The 19,802-nt window shown below is 39.2% G+C and overlaps 1 protein-coding gene across 1 annotated transcript in view; it reads left to right on the forward strand.

Annotated features, from left to right (window-relative positions):
* Positions 1-18,966, forward strand: part of VSTM4 (V-set and transmembrane domain containing 4) — a 31,889-nt gene extending 12,923 nt beyond the window's left edge. Inside the window, exons 4-7 of the mRNA XM_010171319.2 lie at positions 1,672-1,705; positions 5,748-5,860; positions 6,701-6,762; positions 18,841-18,966. Of these exons, the coding sequence (XP_010169621.2) occupies positions 1,672-1,705; positions 5,748-5,860; positions 6,701-6,762; positions 18,841-18,966 (335 nt within the window). The remainder of the gene's footprint in view (positions 1-1,671; positions 1,706-5,747; positions 5,861-6,700; positions 6,763-18,840) is intronic.
* Positions 18,967-19,802: the final 836 nt, after the last annotated feature.

Consider the following 19,802-nt stretch of genomic DNA (forward strand, 5'->3'; position numbering starts at 1 on the left):
CAACCACCACACCTAGGGACTGGAGGCAGATGCCCAAGTAAGTGTGAGGAGAAGAGGGAGGGAAAACTCTGTCCAACCCTGTACAAGAACAGCCCAGCCTTGGAAAAAAAAGCAATTTGTACCTGAACTAAAATTTGTGATTTGTAGTAGATGAAGCTGGAAATGATCCTTCTGGAGTGTCTGCCTGTGAAACCTCAGTGGATCCTCACCTGCCTCGGGGCTCTGACATGAGAAGGGCAACACGGAACCCAGTTCCTTTCAGCAAAGGAGCTCCCTTGGTTTGATTGGATTGGCAGTGCAGCTGGGGCTGGCCCACAGCACAGGGCAGCTATGGGATGCTGTAGGAAGCAGCTATGGGATGCTGTAGGAAGCAGCAATGGTTGCAGCTGGCAACCCCTCTGTGGTTTTGGTAGAAGCCTGTGCCCATTTGTTACAGCAGTGCTTGCCCTTCTCAATCCCTGGTTCAAAGGCTTAGCGTATTTACTGTGGGGCAAAATAAAATAATACATACCTAGAGGTGCTCAAAAGCATGTCAGCAGTGTACATGAGCATCATGTTACTCCTGAAGGGTCAGGCCTACTGTCCTTCTCTACATCTAAAAAAGGCCAGACAGGGAGATGGAAGCACTGCCTTGGCTGGCTTAGACATGGCCCCTGTGTTAGCCCCAGTTCCCTCTGGTCTCAGCTCCCCTTTCCTTAGGACTAAAATGCACCCCTTAGGAGCTGTGTAGCTTCCTTAGAATGGGAGAATTTAGGTAAGACCTAAATATGAAAAATTTCCTGTAGAGAGCGGTGTAATCATGTAAATGCACTGTTGTCTGGTTTTCATGGCCTATTAAAGAACAGAGAACATGAAGGGAGGGGGGCGTCTATGTTGTATTCAACTTCACATCATGGCCCAGGGATGCACTTGCTTTTCCTTCTGAGAAATAAGTTGGCAGTAGGTCAACCAGAAGAGCCAGAGCCTCTCCTCCTGCCTGCATGTGTCCACACTCAGCACGTGGCACAGCTTGGGCAGAGCACAGAAGCCACTAAGCCGCAAAAGAGCATCTTAATAACCCTGGCTCCTAAAAGGCTGCAGTGGGGGGAGCTGCCCTTGCTCAGGACTACTGATTCAAAGGAATATGAAACAGAAGGATTTGTACAGCTCACACACACAACTATCAGAGACAGGATAGTGTCTGGACTTCACCTCTGATCTGATCCCAGGAGGCAATGCCTTTATGCCCAAACCCACAGTCTAGCTTACGTTAGGAACAGTGGTGGCTCCTGTGGGTGAATGGTTTATTTCAGGCTTCTGGAAATAAATAGAGGCACCACAAGGGAAATAAAAGTCTTCAAAGTAAAATTACTGGCCTGCTGTGCTTTTCCTTAGCAAGCTGTATTTTGTCTGGACTGACCACTGGAATGTGTGTTGCCCAGCACTTTCTCAGCAGATTTCTGGTGTTGTTTGATACATTCCTCTCCCAAGCCGAGCTATGTCTTTGAGTCAGACTACGTTCTAAAGCACAATATAACGTACGGTGACAATTAGAAGTTCTCACAGTATAACAACCTGGCAACTCCAGAGTCTCAGCAACACAAGTCTACCTGCAGTGCCCATTTGTAACTCATAAATTGTGTTGGTGTGAAACCACATTTTCTTTCTTTTTTTTTTTTTTTTCTTTAACAGTGAAGCATTACCTGGTGAAATGCCCCCAGAACAGGTAGGAGATTACAATTCTCTTTACTATAACCCAAGGCACCAGTTCTGGTTTTGTTTTGCTATGTATGTTGAAGAAGATGAGTAATGTTCTCCAAAATGCCTACAGGAGGATAAAGAGTCCCAGGTCCATGACTCATGAATGTGCCTGCAAGCCAACATCTGCTGTGCATGATAATGGAGATGTACCTGGGCTATCGAGCTGTAGGTCCTGCAGGTGCTGCAGTGACAAGTCTCTCCTTGAGGCTCTGAACTGCTTTTTGGAGAAGCCTGCTTTCATCCTGTGTGGCTTTCTAGGGTTTCCCAATACCTCACCATGGTAATGACTTAAACAATCCATGTACATAGAACAAATCACAATGTTACCCAGTGATTCCTGCACTCAGGAACAGGGAGTGGGGCTCAAAAACAGATTTTCAAGGCCCACACTCTATTCCCAGCTGAAGAATCCAAGTGATGGGAAAAATTCTACTTCTGCTGCAGTTATTAATCATTGTCCCTTTAAATACCACTGACTGCCAAAAATTTTTGATCATGTGGTGCTATAAAACCAATTTCCATCGTACAATTTTCCTGAGATTTAAATTGTGCTGGAACTGCAGTAAAAAAAAAAATAATTTAAAAAATGCCAGAAGTATTTTACAAACAAAAAAGATTAAAGAGAGATGCCTCATAACAACACAGAGGAACAGCTGTTCCCCAGTTTTCAGTGACATAAAACATGTGTTTCTAGCCTTGTAGTTTAAATCCAGTATCAGCTGGTATCACAGATACTATTTCTCATAGTATCTTTTTAGGTACTATGAGATTCAATGCCAAGTATAACATACCCTAGATCCTTAAGTAGTGTAATTTTTAGTGCATTCTCATGGGATTATTGCTGTATTCAATCTAACCAACACTCAGATGTCAATGAAGTCACAACAAAGCAACAGAGAGTTCAGGAGAGGCCAGTACAAACTGAAACTTTCATGTTATTTCTGGAAGGATCTTTGTCCCGTGACCCTGACCAGCCATTGCACCACACTAAAAATTTACAGAGACAGCTCAACAGTTTTGATTTTTCCCTGGACGTTTTCTCAAAACTTTATTAGCTGCTGGGACAAAGTTGGAATTACAAAAACATAAAAAGAAGGGGGACGGGGAGGAAATCAAAGTAGATTGTTAAAGAACACAAGCAGAGGAGAAAAATGAGACTTGACTGAAAAGATGACTGAAAAAATGGAGCATGGCAGTCAGATAAAAAAACTCATACTACAGAATCTATCTCTCTAGAAACAGATGAGGTGGTAATGATACTACTGCAAACACTTAGGAGGCTGAATAGCAGGGGGAAAACAAGTCAGCATGATTTCTTCACTGTAAAATGGAATCTCCAGAAGTGAAAGAAATGCATGACTCTATATGGATAAAAATATGGTTTCATGTATCTCAGTGTGGCAAGATATGCTAATGAAAGCCCCAATCCCACAAATGCATGTCTAAAGTGCATTGACTTCAGGGCTTTAAAATGAAATAGCTATGAAAGTGTTAGCAGTATAATAATTTTTATTATATTTAACACCTGGTACCATTTATTTTCCACCCTCTCCTCAAAACATAAACCATTAATTCCTTTTAACTCATTTCTCTTCACCTGCACATTCCTTGTCTTGGAACTTAATTCAACACATTTAGACCCAAAACCCAGTGTCTAAATATCCACTAGGCCAAACTGATGAACTAATTTGCATGAGATCCCTGCTAGTCAAAATGACTAAGATGTGCAAAATTCAGCCTTGATTAGAGAGGCTCAGCTCCAATGCCCTCAGTGACATTTCAAACTCAGAGCAGAATCCTGTTTCAAAATTACATTCATAGTCCAGTGTCTAAGAAATATCTGTACTCCCACTGTAGTAATACCTAAGTATCTTAAAATATTTAATGTCTTGACATCATAATGGTGTTTTTACTTAATTGGAATATAAAGCATAAAGGTCTAAGAGATTTGCCCCAGGTCTCACAAGTTGGCCTTGGTAGGAAAGAAAATTAAATCCAGATATCCTGAGTGGAACAAAGCGAATGGTTGGGTTTTGGTTTGCTGCTTGACCAACAACAAATTAAGGAAAAAAAATGAGTTAGCCCAACATCATTTCTCTTCCACATTTTAAAAATAAATACCTAAATAAAAAGTACAGTTATTTTGGGTTTTCCAAACCACCTAATTTATTTTTCTGGGGTTTTATTTTCTTTAAATATCCTCCTTCTTATTATCTTCCTTGTTATTCGATCATTTTGCCAGTTTTCAGATCCAGAAACCCCCAGGAAGTGTAGCTTTGACAACAGGAATTGTTTTTTTCTGTCTTTTATATTTGTTTTGGCCTGAACACTGCAGTCCTTCAGACTGCTCTACTGGAGACAAATACTTTGAGGTGAAAAGTGTTTGCCTCAGAAAACTGTCCATCTCAACACCTTGGTTCTACAGTGCCGGTCTAACATTGTAGGAGAAAATTCTGCCAGGCTGAACCAGAACCAAGCACCCAGTCCGTCCCACAGCTCCCCTCTTTGGAAAATATCAAAGCAGCTCTCAGTTCACTTAAGTGAATTTTCTGTCACCCCCCCCGCAGACCTTTGACAAGAGGAAACAGCTGACATAGAGGACAACAGGAAAAGCCTCACATCCTTGACTCTAATAAGAAGAGTAAAGTCAAAATTGTAGCAGTTTGCCAGCTCTTGGGACAGCCATGACCTCCAGGGAAACTGCTGTCCTGGTGCCATGATTGTCAGACACCTTCCACAGGTTTTTCCCCCAAATAGCTGTATTTTTCTTCCTCTCTAAAAACTCATTAGATCTTTCAAGAAATGCACAATGTGACACTGTTAAAATAGAAGCCAGGAGGCTGGAGGAGGAGCTGGAGATAAAAAACTAACTTTCCTTTTAGACATAGAACAAGACAAGTTCACAAAGAGGCAGTGTTTCGGAGCCAAGGGTCTTTTCTGAGCTTTCTTGTTTGGTTTGAGGAGCTCAGTTCTAAGACAGCAAGTACAGTGATTGTATCTCCTAGAATTAGTTAACCCCGTATGGCCACGGCATTTAAAAGAAAAGTGCAAACCACAAATACATTTCTCTGTAGCTTCACTTTTTCAGTGGCAAAACAGGAATAATAACTAATGCAATAAATTGACACTAAGCCTTTTCATGTATCTCTCTTAAAGTAGTTACATCAGAATAATAGTATCTTTAAGCTACAAATCTGCCTTAATGACCTCAGATTATTAAAACCAAAACCATTAAAAAAATAATTCTCATCCCCTTTTTGTTATTCTTTGCCCTTCGCAGTTTGCTGTGTTTGGGCAATGGAGCCAGGCAGGACAGTTTCATTTCCTGCTGGTTTTAAACCATTTCATGTTCTGATTTTAATATAGAAACAAATGGCTGTTGTGGGATAGGTTCACAATAGTGCAGGCAGACTTTTAAATTATTTTAATGCAACCCTCAGTTTACCTAATTGATGTGATTTATTTATAAATAATGAAAATATTTTACCTTTTAAACACATTTTTTAAAGTTTGGCAGCAAACCTAGGTTTTGGACTGAGTATATGGAACAGAACTCAGGAAAATCAGCAAACCAGAGGCTTTCTGTAATCTATGCAACTGTAACTCCAGAGTTATTTTACCAATGGTAAATCACTTAGATTTACAGCTGTGTAAAATGATTATGTCTGATATTTTGTTATTCTTGTGTGGGCAATAGCTGAGACATCTTAACTTTCAATAAGACTTTGGCCTAGTTTGAATATTTTTTTCTATTAATATAAAAGAATGTTTCATTATGCAAAAGAACCTGGAGAGGAATAGTAATTTGGGACAAATTATTTAAAATTCAGTGAAATCAGTGTTGTGACTATGGAGAGTTGTTCATTATATCCCCAGGTCAAAACTCAAGTTTTTGAGCAGGGACTCTCACAACTGGAAGGTGACATGTTTGCATGAACTCACTGGGACAAACTATGTTTCCCTCTATTGTCTTCATTTTTCTTCACATATGGGTCTCTGCTTTGCAGCTCAGGGGAGACAGTTACCAGCGTGACAAGCATGTCCCCTCTACAGCCCAAGAAGGTAAAGAAAAAGAAAGAGAAAGAAAAAGTGGAGCAGCCACCAGCCATCCCCGCAAAAGGTATGAAAACAGAGGTGCAGATGTATTTCAAATCCCATGCGCAATTGTGGAGGGACAGTAGAGCACAGGATGTTGGGACTTCTGCACTCTATGTTTGCTCCCACCAGCTGGGGAGAAGTGGCCCATGCCTGCTGCTGGGACCAGGGCTCTCACCTCCCTGCAGCTTCAGCTACTGAGAAGGTAGTCACTCAGTTCAAGCAATAGGTCTCAGCTCCCAGTAATCAGAGGAGAGCGAGAGGAACCTCTGTAGCAATATTCATCCTGCTCAGAGGAAAGTAAAGTTAGGCAAGAAATTTCATGTTTAGAATAGACTGAAGGAAGCCAGCGCATTGCACTCTTAAAACTGCAGGTGCACTTGAGAAGTCTGAGCAGATAAAGATCAACCTCTTGGGGAGCTTCACTTTCAAAGATGATTTGCAATTGCCTCTGGGGTCAATCACACAAACTCTTGGGCATACTTTCTGAGCATGACTGCTACTGCTGAGCCACTGGGAGAGAGAGGAGGGAAAGGACCTGAAGGTTTACTGTGGGTTAGATCACAAATGATCAGTTCTCAAGAGGTATATTTGCTCTGGCTTCTGCATATCAGAATATCATATGTTTTATCATATCATATGTTTTGCATATCAGATTCTTTAATATTATGAATTTTTCTAATTCATAAGCCCTACGCTTCATTGTCAAGTATATTACCTGAAATACAGTTAAACTTTGATATAAGTACATGTATTTGCTCCTAATCTGCTATTAATCTGCAATTTATAAATTGCTAATGCATATAATAAAAATGTCAGCGAATTATGATAATATTAAATGATCCCTTAATATTTATTTCCATAGCTCCAATAGCCAATAATTTTCCGAAGCCCAAGCTCTTGAAACCTCAAAGAAAATTGATCCTGGTAAGTAATTTTCTATGACATTATTTTCTCCATTTTCTCCTTTTTCAATACAATTGCTGTAATGTTGACAGAACTCTAGGTTCAGAAACTATAAATTGGCTTAAAATCATATAAGTTCTTTTTTTTTAATACTTTTTCAAGTGATGAATTGTCTTGGCTCTTTTCATTTTCAGCATTAGGTTATACTGGATTATGTTTTCCAGCTTTGTAGCAGTGTCTACAAAGTCAGCCTGTTCTTAAATGAAACCTGCTATTGATTCTCACATGCTTCTGGCAGCTGTTGCTTTGGAAAAAATACTGGTTACTGACAGAATCACAACCATACTGGTCACACTGCTCTTGAGACTTTTCAAATCAGAAATGGGGGGCCTGATTCTGCCTTACAGTGGTGTGAGTGAGGAATAACTGCAGTTGCAGAAATAAGATGTATGTATATTGCTCGTATTAAGGAAAAAAAGAACCCAACTCATATTGACAGTTTCTGTTGGATATGAGTTTCTGTTTGAAAAAAAAATACCTGCAGATATATGCCAGACAAATCAAATAGATGGAGACATGTTTCTCTGCTTTAGTAACAAGTACCTGGACAAGACATCCAGGGGTAATAGAAACAGAGTTTTATACCAACTATCTTTAGCTATCTGTATAAAAAGGGTAGTTTGCTAGGGTCCCTATACAGTTAATAGAAAGAGAGATGAGTTAGAGTGAGAGCCTGATGCTTCTACTAGTTCAGACTAGATGCTCTAGGTGAATTGCCTTTTGGGGATCTTTCTCGCTTTTCTGGCAATAGAGAGAGCCCAGAATGACTAACTCCCTAACTTAGGTGAAGGTGGGTGCCTAAAATTACACCATATGACTAACCTGAATGCCTCTGTGATGGCTTTACTTTCAGATGAGGGTTAGAATTGGGAACCCTCCCACCAATTGTCAGTAAATAACCTCTGCCCTTTTAAGCACAGGCAGGGTACAACCCAGGATACCTGGGCATAATGCCAGGTGACTTCAGAACACCTCAGCTAAAATCTTAGGTGATACTGCTGCTTGGGTATGGAGCTCACCTCTCCTCTGCTGGTCCTGCAGGGACTGCACCTTGACCAGGCTCTGCTCATAAAGGTCAGACTTCAGTACAGGGAGGTGTAGTTTTAAAAATTTGTGGGGGAAAAAAAAAAAGCTTATTTCCATGTAGGTAATTGTGTCAGGACAAAGCTACACTAAGAGGACAAAGACACAGACGAGAGCACTCAGTATCAGGGGATGACAGGCACCCTTTGCTGTGCGCACACTGCATTAATCACTGTGCCCAGGCATGTGGCTCCATCAGAAATCAGTTAGTCTTCAGCCCTCCTAGGAAAAGCTCTCATCATTTAAAGCACTCAGGCTTTTCCTGCAGGTCAATAAAGCACATCAACACATGCCAAACTTGAGGTAAATCTGCTTCCAGATGCTTTTTCTTTCTGGAATAAATCCAAGGATACAGGCCACAAATAGCTGTTTGCTCTTCCCTTCCTGCTATGCAACCCCAGTCAAGGTTCAAACTCATTGGAGGTGAGCATGAACAAAGTGTTTTCAAACAATGAAATCAGCTTTGTTTTCCCTAGCATGACTGAGGATCTGCATGCTGTGTGCAGCCAGCTCTCAGTTTTAATGCCTTGCTGTCAGACTTGAATCTGGCTCTGCTCTCTTCCCTTTCATATTTCACCTCAGACTACACCTGGAGAGACATCGTAGCCTGTAGAAAACACACAATCTATGCACATGAGTTAGTTTTAAGTCAAAAAGTAATCCAATTAATATTATCCAAAGGATTTTCAAGACCCAAACTCACCTAACAATACTTTAAAGGGCAAAGGAAACTAAACCTAAGTCCGTCCACAAGGCACATTCAGAAACTGAGCAGGACACTGCCCAGAGCTGTCTCCCAGTTCTGTTCCTCTTGCCTCCCTTTACAACAGAGTTGGTTAAACACCTATGTTTTAGTATTCTCAGAAAAAAAACCCCAACTTTTTTTTTCTGCTCTTAAATGATTTTTCAGTGAAGAACTTAGTTTAAACTAATTGGAGTAAAAGAAGTTTCAACAAAGATACAAAATTATAATAATTACAGAGAAAAAGACATCAAATTCATCTAAATGAAACATTTTATTGGTTTTCAGCCTCCCCATTTCTTTGATTCTCAAAAATTTCTCAGATTTTAAATTTTCAGTCTGCTTTGGGGCAAAAAAATACTATTGTCATCCTGCCAAATCTCTGCAGGATAAAATAATTTTTTCTTTCCAACTGTAATTATTGCACAGCTGGTATCTCCACTAGGTCTTTTTTCATTGATGGCACATAGTGACTAGCTAATTGTCACTGCAAAGGCAGACTCAAATTGCTGAGTTTCTGGACATCTTCTGCAGCTTCCCTGTGCAACCCAAGGGAGGGACCACACCAGGGCACCACGGGAATATTCTAGAAAATCTAAACAAACAAGCTAGAGTATAAGAGAACATTACAAAATATTTCCAGTGTTTTGGGAAATTTTTTGTAATAACCTAAATACCAGCAAAATTATTTCCAGAGGACATGTGCTTCTGGTTTCTTGAAAGATGTTTATAATAAGCTAGAGAATTTCTTTTGTTGTTAACGTGCTAGTGGGTTGCACTATAATTTTACAAGAATATAATAACCTGGATAAAATATGGACATAATCTCAATGAAAATTAAAAAAAAAAAAAAGAGAAAGCCTAATATCATGTTCAATTGCACAGCCTTGAGTAAAGCCTTTTAAAAACCCTGCTTAAGTCATATTGCTTTTGCTTTAGCCAGAATAACAATTCTATGCTCCCCTTGTTGCTAGAATATTCCCCATCAGTGTCATTCTCTATTAGCATCAATGAGAAATGTGTACAGATCAAAGGAAATAGAGATGCTGAAATGCAAAAAGCGATGGCTTTTATAGCATGCAAGAGGCCCGGAGAGTCATTAGGAAGAAGAAAATTCTAGGGACCCACAAATTCTGTTCTCTAAAGGCTGTTCTGCTATAGCCTTAAGTACTTAGCCCTTTGAGCTGGTAGAGATAAATCTTATACTTCCTCAACCAAATTTTCTGGTAAGCCTTCAGTGCCTCCTAGAGATTATTTGTCATAGCCCAAGAGTGTCAGTTGTAGAACATCATCTAAATGAAAAGGTTTCAGTGTCTTTTCATGGAGGTTTGCACCACCAAGCTTAGCAGCTCCTGTGTGATTCATTGGAGTCAGTGGAAGGAACATGAGGCTACAGGTTAGATCAAATCCTGAAGTGCTTACTTATGCAAAACTTTTGTTGACTTTATCATTTTCACACTAAATTTTAAGGGGAGGAATACCTGCACATATAAGACAGGCTATAGGGAATCTTCCTAATTCCGCTAAATCATATAATTGACCCACTTTGAAATCAAATAAATACATCCTGTATTACAAATGTTACCCTTGGGCTTAGTTCTTCAAACTCATTGTACATGTAAAACACACAGTACATAAGAGTTGGCTTCTGCTGTTCCTACACTGACTGACCTCTTTACTGGACTGTGTCTGGCTTCTCTTGCTCCCCACCACAGAATACATATTGGTTCCACGTGACTTCTGAAGCAGAGTGTTTTCAGTGCCCATAGCTGAGCTATTTAAGAGAAGCGTCCTTCTACCTTCAGCTCATACAGCATAGACAGCATTGTGTATCTCAGTATGGATTGGATCACCGGTGGCCTGGCACCACATGAACCCTGAGATTTTCTTTTGATGATGATGTAAAAGCTAGTTGAGAAACAGGAAGGGCTTATGGTTATCTAAAACCGAGGGAAAGTTCTGGAAGTAATTTTGTTAACTTTGAGTGAAAGCATAATCGTTTGCACTCATTCTGCCTGCCTTTTTCAGGCACCATTTCCATATTTTATGCTGAGATTTGCAAGGCCAGCTCAGAGACCTGGATTCCCAGGTTTTTACAGATGCAACAGAGATGGGAAGCTCAGTTTTCTTTCTGTAGCTTTGAAAATCCAATACTTATCTATCATTATGGGTTAAGTGCTGACAATGTGCTGAGTGCCAGCCAGTGCAGGTCAGGACAGTCCCTGCACTGAAAGTGCTTACCCTGTAATGAGTAGCATGTCTGAAAGTCTAGAATTTGCAAGTATTTATTCAAAGGACAGCTTCCCTGCTCCTGCCATGTCCACAAAGCAGAAGGGTGTTGTTTTGAGCAAGAACTTGATATAGGTTTGACATCTGTGGAACTGAAAAGGCTGTGACTTGGTTTCATCATCTGCATGTACTCAGCAAAATGAAGCTTTGAGCATTACATGTTTAACTCAGTGTTCTACATTGGAGCATACTCCTGATTCAAGCAATTAAGACAGGTGTTCCTAAAGCTGCCCAGAAGCTTAAGTTTCCTTCACCTGAAAAATCCTTTTGACTTTTAGGTTTCAGGAGTGCGTTTCCCATTGTACAACAAACCAACCAGATCCACTGTATATCAGAACCAGTGACCTTGGAGTCCTTTTGGGAAAGGGCTCTAGATGTGCGAGTGAATTATCTGCAGTCTGATTACCACATCAGGGCTGTGAAATGTAAAGAAATGCTTTAGGCTTTTGATTGCTGGGGAATTTTTGCCTTCTAAGCTGTGTTCCAGCCTGCTGTCCTGCAGCTTCAACCTCACAGCAACCTGTGAGCAAATTTCCACATCACAGGACTGTACCTGATGGGCAGAGTTGATTTTTCCCCCTGTCTTCTTTTTCATCTTGCAATTAAGCACTACATTATCCAAACCAGTCTTACACCATATGCATCAAGCTAGCTAGGAAAGGTAGGCTGGCACAACTAGTAGTATTCTTCATTAATCTTAACCTGTTGGTACCATTGGCCCTTTTCTTGAGAAAGACAAAAGAAGTTAAATAATTCTGTTCAGTAATTTTTGGATTCTGGATCTGGGAACAATCAGATCTTCCTTTCTCATGGATAATTTTAAATTAAAAGCTATGCCACCCTCTGTTAGAAGAGTTGTTTCCTCCACAACATGTAACAATGGGTGATGATTTAAGTTCTCAATTTCTTAAGGCATTATTGATCTCCACAGACTTCAAGTAACACTGTACATATGATATCCGAAGAAGTGGTGAACATTTTTTTCCTTGACTCCCTGTGATTCTTGAATATTTCCATCCAGTCCACATAATTTCTCTCTCTGCAGATGAATAATCCTTTTTTTTTTTTTTTTCAGTCTCTCCTTAGGATGTGAGATATCCATAGGAACATGAATATAACTTACACATTCAGGTTGACACTCAGAACACGATATATTCAAAACTGCTGAGTTATGCCTGCTTACCCATTCAGATTACAGATTGCTATCTTTACCCCCTAGAAGGAACAGTTTGTATAAATACATAAAATCTCTTCCTGGAATTGTGCCGAGACTTGTGTATTTACAAAATCCCACAGCAGATGATTTTTGTGTGATGAAACATTTGGAGTAATAAAAGTGTCACCAGAAAACTGAAAACCTTTAATTACTTCCTTGGGCCTTTTTGAAGGGTAAGAAGAAGTCCGCCTGATTTCCAGCAATGTTGGTTTAGAATCTAGAAATAACTCTGCAACTGTAAAAGGAGTAAAGCATTAGCATTACGTGAGGATGCTCTTCCCTAAAAGCTGTTAAAATAGTCTGGACAAAACTCTGTAAAATAATCACTCGATGGGACTTAGCAAATCATCTTTGTACCTGACTTTGTTATCATAACTTCGGTGGGATTCAATAGCAAAATTTTGATGCAATGCTGAAAGAGACTTCACAAATTGTTGTAGATATTGTTACCAGGGAGTCTGGGAAGTATTTTTTACTCTAGGGAGTAAAAAATAGGCATCTTAGTGGAAAGAACCTGTCCTTTTTAACTGATAGTGCCACTAAAAGTCATTTCCTACTCTCCATATTTTCTAATGTCATATTTCTCAGCTTTGGCACTGAGAAGACAGTGGCTCCCTTGATGATCCACCACTCTTACTGGCCAGCAGTTGCATTTCTAGGGGATAACTCATCTTGCAGATCTAACGTTAGTTTTTCATTAATGTCTGCAGAAGTAATTTTTGAAGCTCCTCTCTTCCAAGGGAATCTCTGGCTTTCTGCCTGCAATGAAGACACTGACATTGGTAAACACCCGAAGCTCTAAAGAGAAGAAAAAGTCTCTTTCTGACTCCTGAGTTAAGTCACTACCTTGATGAGGGAGCCATCCCACTGGAGTTCATAGGGTTTGAGAATAAATTGTACCTATGGCCCTGAGGAGCACTACTGATTTCAGCACAAGAAAGACCACACATTCTAGAGAGAGTAGTTTTCCAGTGTATATTAAAAAAACAGGACTGTCAAAGGCTAATCCATTTCCCCAGACAAGGGAGTTGCAGCTTGTCCACCAAACATACTGAATCTTCACTTCAGCACACTCTTGCCTTCACCTCCATAACTGACCCCCCAGCGATGGCCAAGCTGGCAGCCATATTCCATCTCCTCCCACAAAAAAAAAAGAAAAGATGCTTATGAAAAGGAGATATGCAGAGGAAAACATGGGCTGGCTTCTTTTCCTTAGGCTACACGCAGTATGCAGTTTCCTTCCATCCAGGTATTCGTGCAGACAAAAGCAATAATTTATCCCTGTGACCAAAGCCCAACAAGTTGGCCTGAAGAGTCCCATCTAGACATTTTCTGACTGAGTGTGCTCAGGTGGTGACACAGGATGCTCCTGAGCTGTGTCATCTGGACAGTATCCGCATTTTTCCTGTGGAGCTCTTTACCGAGTGTGAATACAAAACAGGATGTTTCTCAAATATGAAAGGGAAAAGGGCAGAGATCTGAGTTTGGCCTTTGCAAGAGAAAGGGAAAGATAAAATGGTAGTTTCAGCATGTGGTTGCTAAGCAAGAGCTACTTCACTGCACTGAGATGGGGCTGCTTGCCTTGTGCTGTGGAGTAACCTGAAGAGAAGAGCAGTTCCGAGGAATTGGATCAAACAAACTTCACCACCACCTCTTGACTCTCTACCTTTTCTGTTTGCATTTCCTATAGCATCTCCTGGCACAGCAGTGTGCACCCAGAAGCATAGCATGGCCAGTCCAGAGGTGGCAATTTGCTGTGCTCTGGCAACTGGACCAGCAAACCTGTGTGTAATTGGCAAGTTTTTATCCTTACTGACCGAATCCATTCACCCACAAGCACAGGGCATGCCAGTGAGGGTGGGGTTTCATCTTCAAATGTTGCTGCAGGAAATCTGAGTTACTAAAAATATTATGAAGCTCTGACTGGAACTTGGGAGATATCCTTATTAAATCCAGGAAACTCAGAGGTAAAAATTCAGTCTGGTCTATAAACATAAGTTTCTTGCCATGGTTCCATGTTAAAGTCATTCTGCATCATGTCCCAAACAAAAACTCCATCACATGTGATGCTTAGCTAAGCCTAGGAAGAGCAAAATTAACATTCCTGGTAATCATGACACAAAATCAGAGTAATTTTCATTAAAACCTCAACCCTTCTAGATGATTTCTAACATATTTATACACTGGAAAATCCCAATAAAATAAAAACCAAACTATGTATATATGTGATAGCTTCACTCGGCTGGCCCTTGGCTAGCAGCCAACACAGCCATTCCCCTACTTCCCCCCCACCTCCAGGGGACAGGGGAGAGGATTGGGGGCAAGGGGTAGGAGGCTTGTAGGTTGAGATAAAAACAGTTTAATAATAGAAATAAAACTTTAAAAAACCCAAACAACTAATATTAAATTAGTAGTGATAATGATAACAGTAATAAGATATGTAAATGAGTGATAATCCAGTGCAACTGCTTACCACCCACTGATAAGCCTGGCCCATTCCTGGATAACAATCCCAGAGGAGCAACAATCCTGAACCGAAACCATGATCCTGGAAGAGCAAGAACGTCAGAGCAAACCTGTGCGAATCCCCCCCCGCTTTCCAGTCAGCCCCGGATAATACACTAAACATGACGGGATATGATATGGAATATTTCATTGGCACATCCAAATGCCAGTTCTGGGCTTTGCTATTCACTGTGCTTCTCCCTCCTAGTCCTAGTGCAGCTGTGAACAGCCAAACACGATGGCCTTGAGCTCCAGCAGCAACTGATAACATTAGTACTTTTATCAATGATGTTCTCATAACAAGTCTGAACTGAAACCAAAACACGGCTCTTCTAACTACTGAGAAGAAAATTAACTCTATCCTAGCAAAACCAGGACAATACACATACTTTAGTTTCTTTTAAATATTCACATCTTAGTCTTTGCAGATTGTTTATTAAGAAAAATGTTCTTATAAGTGAACTCTTTCAAATAGTTGCCTATAGGAAGTCCTGTGACTGGAATAAACTAAAATTAAACTGGAAGAAATATGGAAGAGGAATAATTTTGCATTTGCCAGAAGATATGCCGGAAAATTATGACTCCTCCTAATTTGTATTTCTGCAAAGTGTGTGATCCCAAGAGGAGAAAACAGACATACAAGATAGAAACTGTATCTAGAAATGTCACTTGGGAACAGAATTCTATTTGAAGAAATAATTTCAATATTATTTTGGAACGATGATGTAATTTTTCAGGAAAAGATGTAGCCATAGATATCCCAATGACCTCCTAAGTGAAGAGCCAGGATGGAAAGAGAGAGGTGAATGGACAGTCATTCATTGTCTCTTCCTCTTCTGCCCTAGTGTCAGTCCCACCTATAACATCCGTTACTAAATCACGCTATTGTTCCAGAAAAGGAGGAGGTGGCAGAATTCCAGGTTTACACTGCCAAAACACTATCCAATCCAAATGAGAGATGAAATTGTAGAATAAGTTTTCTTTCCTTGCTTGTTGAAAAAAAATGGTTTTGGACAAACAAACCAGCAAAATTAAATTAAACATGTGATTGATAAATGAAGTACAGAAGAATGTATGGAATAAGACCCTGGCTACCACAGGTACTTTAAAGTAGTGTTGGCTTCCATGCACTGTTATTACACATCCTTTGCTGAAAACTGTATACCCTTCACGATTTTGAACCTCCTGTGTGTTTCCTCATATTTTCAATCAAATTATTACATACTAGAAATATGCATAAGGGAAATTATTCTACACATTTTATGGTGTGCTGTTGCTTGTAGCAGTAATTGAAGTACCTTTTCCACTTATGAAAGTACTAATTTTATTTGGTTTTATTGCTTTTCTAGATGCAATTATTTATTTAGTGTGTTTTGGCTTTATTAAATTATGTTTACTATAGGAACATCATAAAAATGTATGAAAGCAACACATCAGCCACTACTGCCCAATGACCCGTTTTGGGGAATCTAGTGTTATTTTTCATATCCAAACATAATAGAATAAAGTAAGAATAAAGAGATAATCTACACTGGAAAACAATGCAATTTTGAGATAATACAATAAAACACCTGGACAATATGATTTCATAAATCTTAGTCCTAAAATTTACATGAGCTGGGCGTTGGGTTGGCTATTTTAGGACATGCGGCATTTTCTAAATGGAAACATAACATGAAATACAATTAAATAGCAAAGGGGAAAGCATATACAGATTCAGCTTGCTCTGAGCAAGTGATTTCTACAGAATAATGAAACTATTTCTACTTCAAAAGATGCACTGGGTCAGTCTTAGGAAATGTGGAGTTTTACTCTGGCAGTGACCAAAAGCTTGTTTTAATATATTAATTTTTAGGAGGCATTTCACATGCAGGGTATCATTCTGCATTTAGGGTCTGAGGTAACACCTGCTGAAGCTGGCAGGGAAACACCCAATACCTTCAAATAGACACTAGATGTGCTATCATACACAGAGAATAAAATCTTCAGTGTTTGCTGGTGTTATTGTGTCGTCCAGCCTCAACTTAACTCCTGTATTTAGCCTCTGTTCTACCTACGGAATAGATGGGTACGTATAGTTTTGAAATCTCAAAGGGATCTTTAACATAACTAAAAAGGCAAAAGCAACTTAAATGCCTAGTAACTGAGGCTAATGCTCTCTCGGGCTAGAAAGAAGAGGGGAATATAAAAATTAAGTATCAGAGCAGTTGACCAAGAGTTTTTTCTAACTCTTTAAGCCAAAGCCAGGATAGGATAGATGTCTTTCTCTAAATATTGTGGTTCAGTTCAGTTCCAGTACGTGAACAGAGGAAATAAATGTGTGACTTTATTTCTGTTACATACAAGATCAGGCTGTGATCCACAAGAAGTCCTTTTATATCGTTACACTAGAGAATTCAATGAAAGCAGGAAATCTTCTGTGTAGTCAACAGTGAATGAGGACCAGAAGCTGAGACCAAATAGGACTACCATGCAAGAGAGGGAGGGAGGGAGGGAAGACTATGTGAATAATCCAAATGCAAAGATTACAGTCTTGCAGTTAGCCCTGCAAATGGCCTTTACTCACATGTATAGATCAACTGACTTCAATTACACCATTTGCAAGAGCAGCAGCTACACAAAGTATTTCAGGATCAGAGCTGCAGAGAAGAAATAAGATTAAATTAATGCTGGAAAAAGCGTAAACTGATCCACCCAGAGGGAAACTGAAATCCAGAGTGTGAGCAACTGTCAAGGCAAAAATAAGAGGATTCCAGAGCAGTGGAAAAGACAGGAAGCAGGGGAGCACAGGGATTGATTTTGGAGGATATTAGATATTTATCTTTTTAGACAGAAGACAATTTAGTAATTATTCAAATACATTTCAAGGAAACAGAAATAACATGTTAAATCAGAAAAAAATAAATAGCAATAAATAAAACAAAGGAAACTTGGCATTGGAAAATATTGTCAATTTATCCAATATAATATTTACATACTATATGGAAAATCTGGGTCTATGCATTTTGAGTCAGTTTTCAGTTTACAAATAGCAAAGCCTTTCTTGGTCTCAGAGGTGCAAGTTTTTCTATAAGGTATAGTCTTGTGACTGCAAAAATTTGCATTGCTGAATTTTTTTTTGCTTTATTTTAATTGTCCTTTTTAGGCTTAAACTTGAGGACATCAGTCATATTGAGGTAGAACACAGTATCCACGAAGATAAAATAACAAATTCTCCAACTCTTCTCTTGCACAGGGCCTTAGCACTTCACCCTTCTTCAGGGATCACAGACTTTAAATCTTCAACAGATAGACTGAAATACATTTCAAGTATTAGGGTCCCACATACAATTCAGCAGAAACTCTTGGTTTTTGCTACATTTTCTGAGGTGAATATGAACAACCCACTCCCAACTGATGAGTCAACACACACAAAGGAACAGGAGACAAGACTGTCCTCCTCTAAGCCACCACTCTGAATCTGGATGAAGTTCCCAGTAGCAGTAGGCAGCTCTTCTGTCATCCACTTGAAATTTGTTCAGTAAATTTTCTTGATAACATCTTTCTTAGCTAAGTTTTATAGTTTTAAGTCTAAAACTTAACCAATGTAATATGCCGTACAACTTTGGTGGCCTTTGTTCTAAGCTCTGAACTCCTCTATAGCATGGCAAAAGTGGTGAAATCCCACTGGAATGACAGTAACTCAATTCTATCATTTTTTTCTGCCTTCTGCATATTTTTAACATGTTTTTTGGTTCTATTGAGAAACATAATGAGAGGTACTTTGAGTAGCTGTGATTAGAGATGTAACTGGTCCAAGGTTTACAGCTGAGAAGCAAATCTTCCACATATATTTTAAATTGTGAAATCTACAATAACTAAAATTAAATTTGGAATATTAGGATTAAAGAGGCTGAATGTTTTGCTAACACACATCTTTCAAATTTGCAACATTTGAATTGTCAAATTAAAATGTTCAGTGTTTGAGAAATAAGGAGAAATTAGAAATGAACCTGAAAATCCTACTATTTCTTGTTTCTTATTTTTCATACTATTTTTATTTAATGTTCTATGAACTAACTCTAGTGCAGACTGAACTGATTAACAGCACAGTAGAATTAGCATATGTGAGAGAAGAAATATAGCCCATTCTATATAATATTTAAGACATCTTTTACTTTCAGTGCTGACATTATGAATGTAATTTGTTGGTTCTGTTTCCTAGCCGAAAATCGCAGAGGAGAATTTAACATACGCTGAACTTGAACTTATGAAGCCAATTCAGGAAGCCAAAGGCATTCCCAGTACGACAGTCTATGCACAGATACTCTTTGAGGAGAACAAGCTGTAATAGTTCATGCCTGTATAAATGTCCTTTGTCCATGTTCTATTTAATACTTGCTGTGCTGTTTATTTATAAAAATCATACAAATGTCCTTATTTTTTTATTTCCATTCATGCATTTCTATTTTTCTATGAGACTTTTAAACAAAATGTAGTTGAAAGTAATCATAGAAAAAGCAGCTGGTCTACAAGTGACATCCCAGAGACACCCTTCATAGTGTTCAGCCCCCCTGTTTTAAATGGACTGAAGTTCCACCTGGGACACTTTCAATATTGAACATTATTCCTTCTTCGATGCTGATGTGATGAGTTCAGCTGCAAATATCAACATCTTAGCAAGCCTCAGAAGGACTACTGCCAGGATCCACGCACATGAACCTGCTTTTGAAGACACAGACCACTGACCAGGAAATCTGTCGATTTAATGCTGTTTTTCCCCATCAGAAAAATATTAACTCAGTAAAGCTGAGCTTTTTTTCTACAGCAAAGGAAAAAACAAAATTACTTTTTCTGCTTTTTTTCCCCTCCAGAACTAGTGATAAAAAGGTTTGGTTTCTATACTTCCAAATTTCCTTTCTAAATGACATTGTCTTTAAAAACTTATGTTACTCTTAGTAAAGTTCTTCTTAAGTGCTTGAAATCAAATGTTTTGAGATAATCCAAAGGAAACATTCATAGTTAAACCCCAATGACTTGAGGAAGAGTACAGCTTGGGAACATTTTCCAGGATTTGTTGTTTCTTCAATTCTGGTTGGGAATAGGAAAAAACTTGATAGTGAGTAAAGGACTTCAACAGAACCAGGACTCTGCTTTTGGCCTTGATCTAGATTAGTATGCCCAAAC

The sequence above is a fragment of the Antrostomus carolinensis genome, unplaced genomic scaffold, assembly GCF_000700745.2.
Source record: "Antrostomus carolinensis isolate BGI_N321 unplaced genomic scaffold, ASM70074v2 scaffold23427, whole genome shotgun sequence".
Lineage (NCBI taxonomy): Eukaryota > Metazoa > Chordata > Aves > Caprimulgiformes > Caprimulgidae > Antrostomus > Antrostomus carolinensis.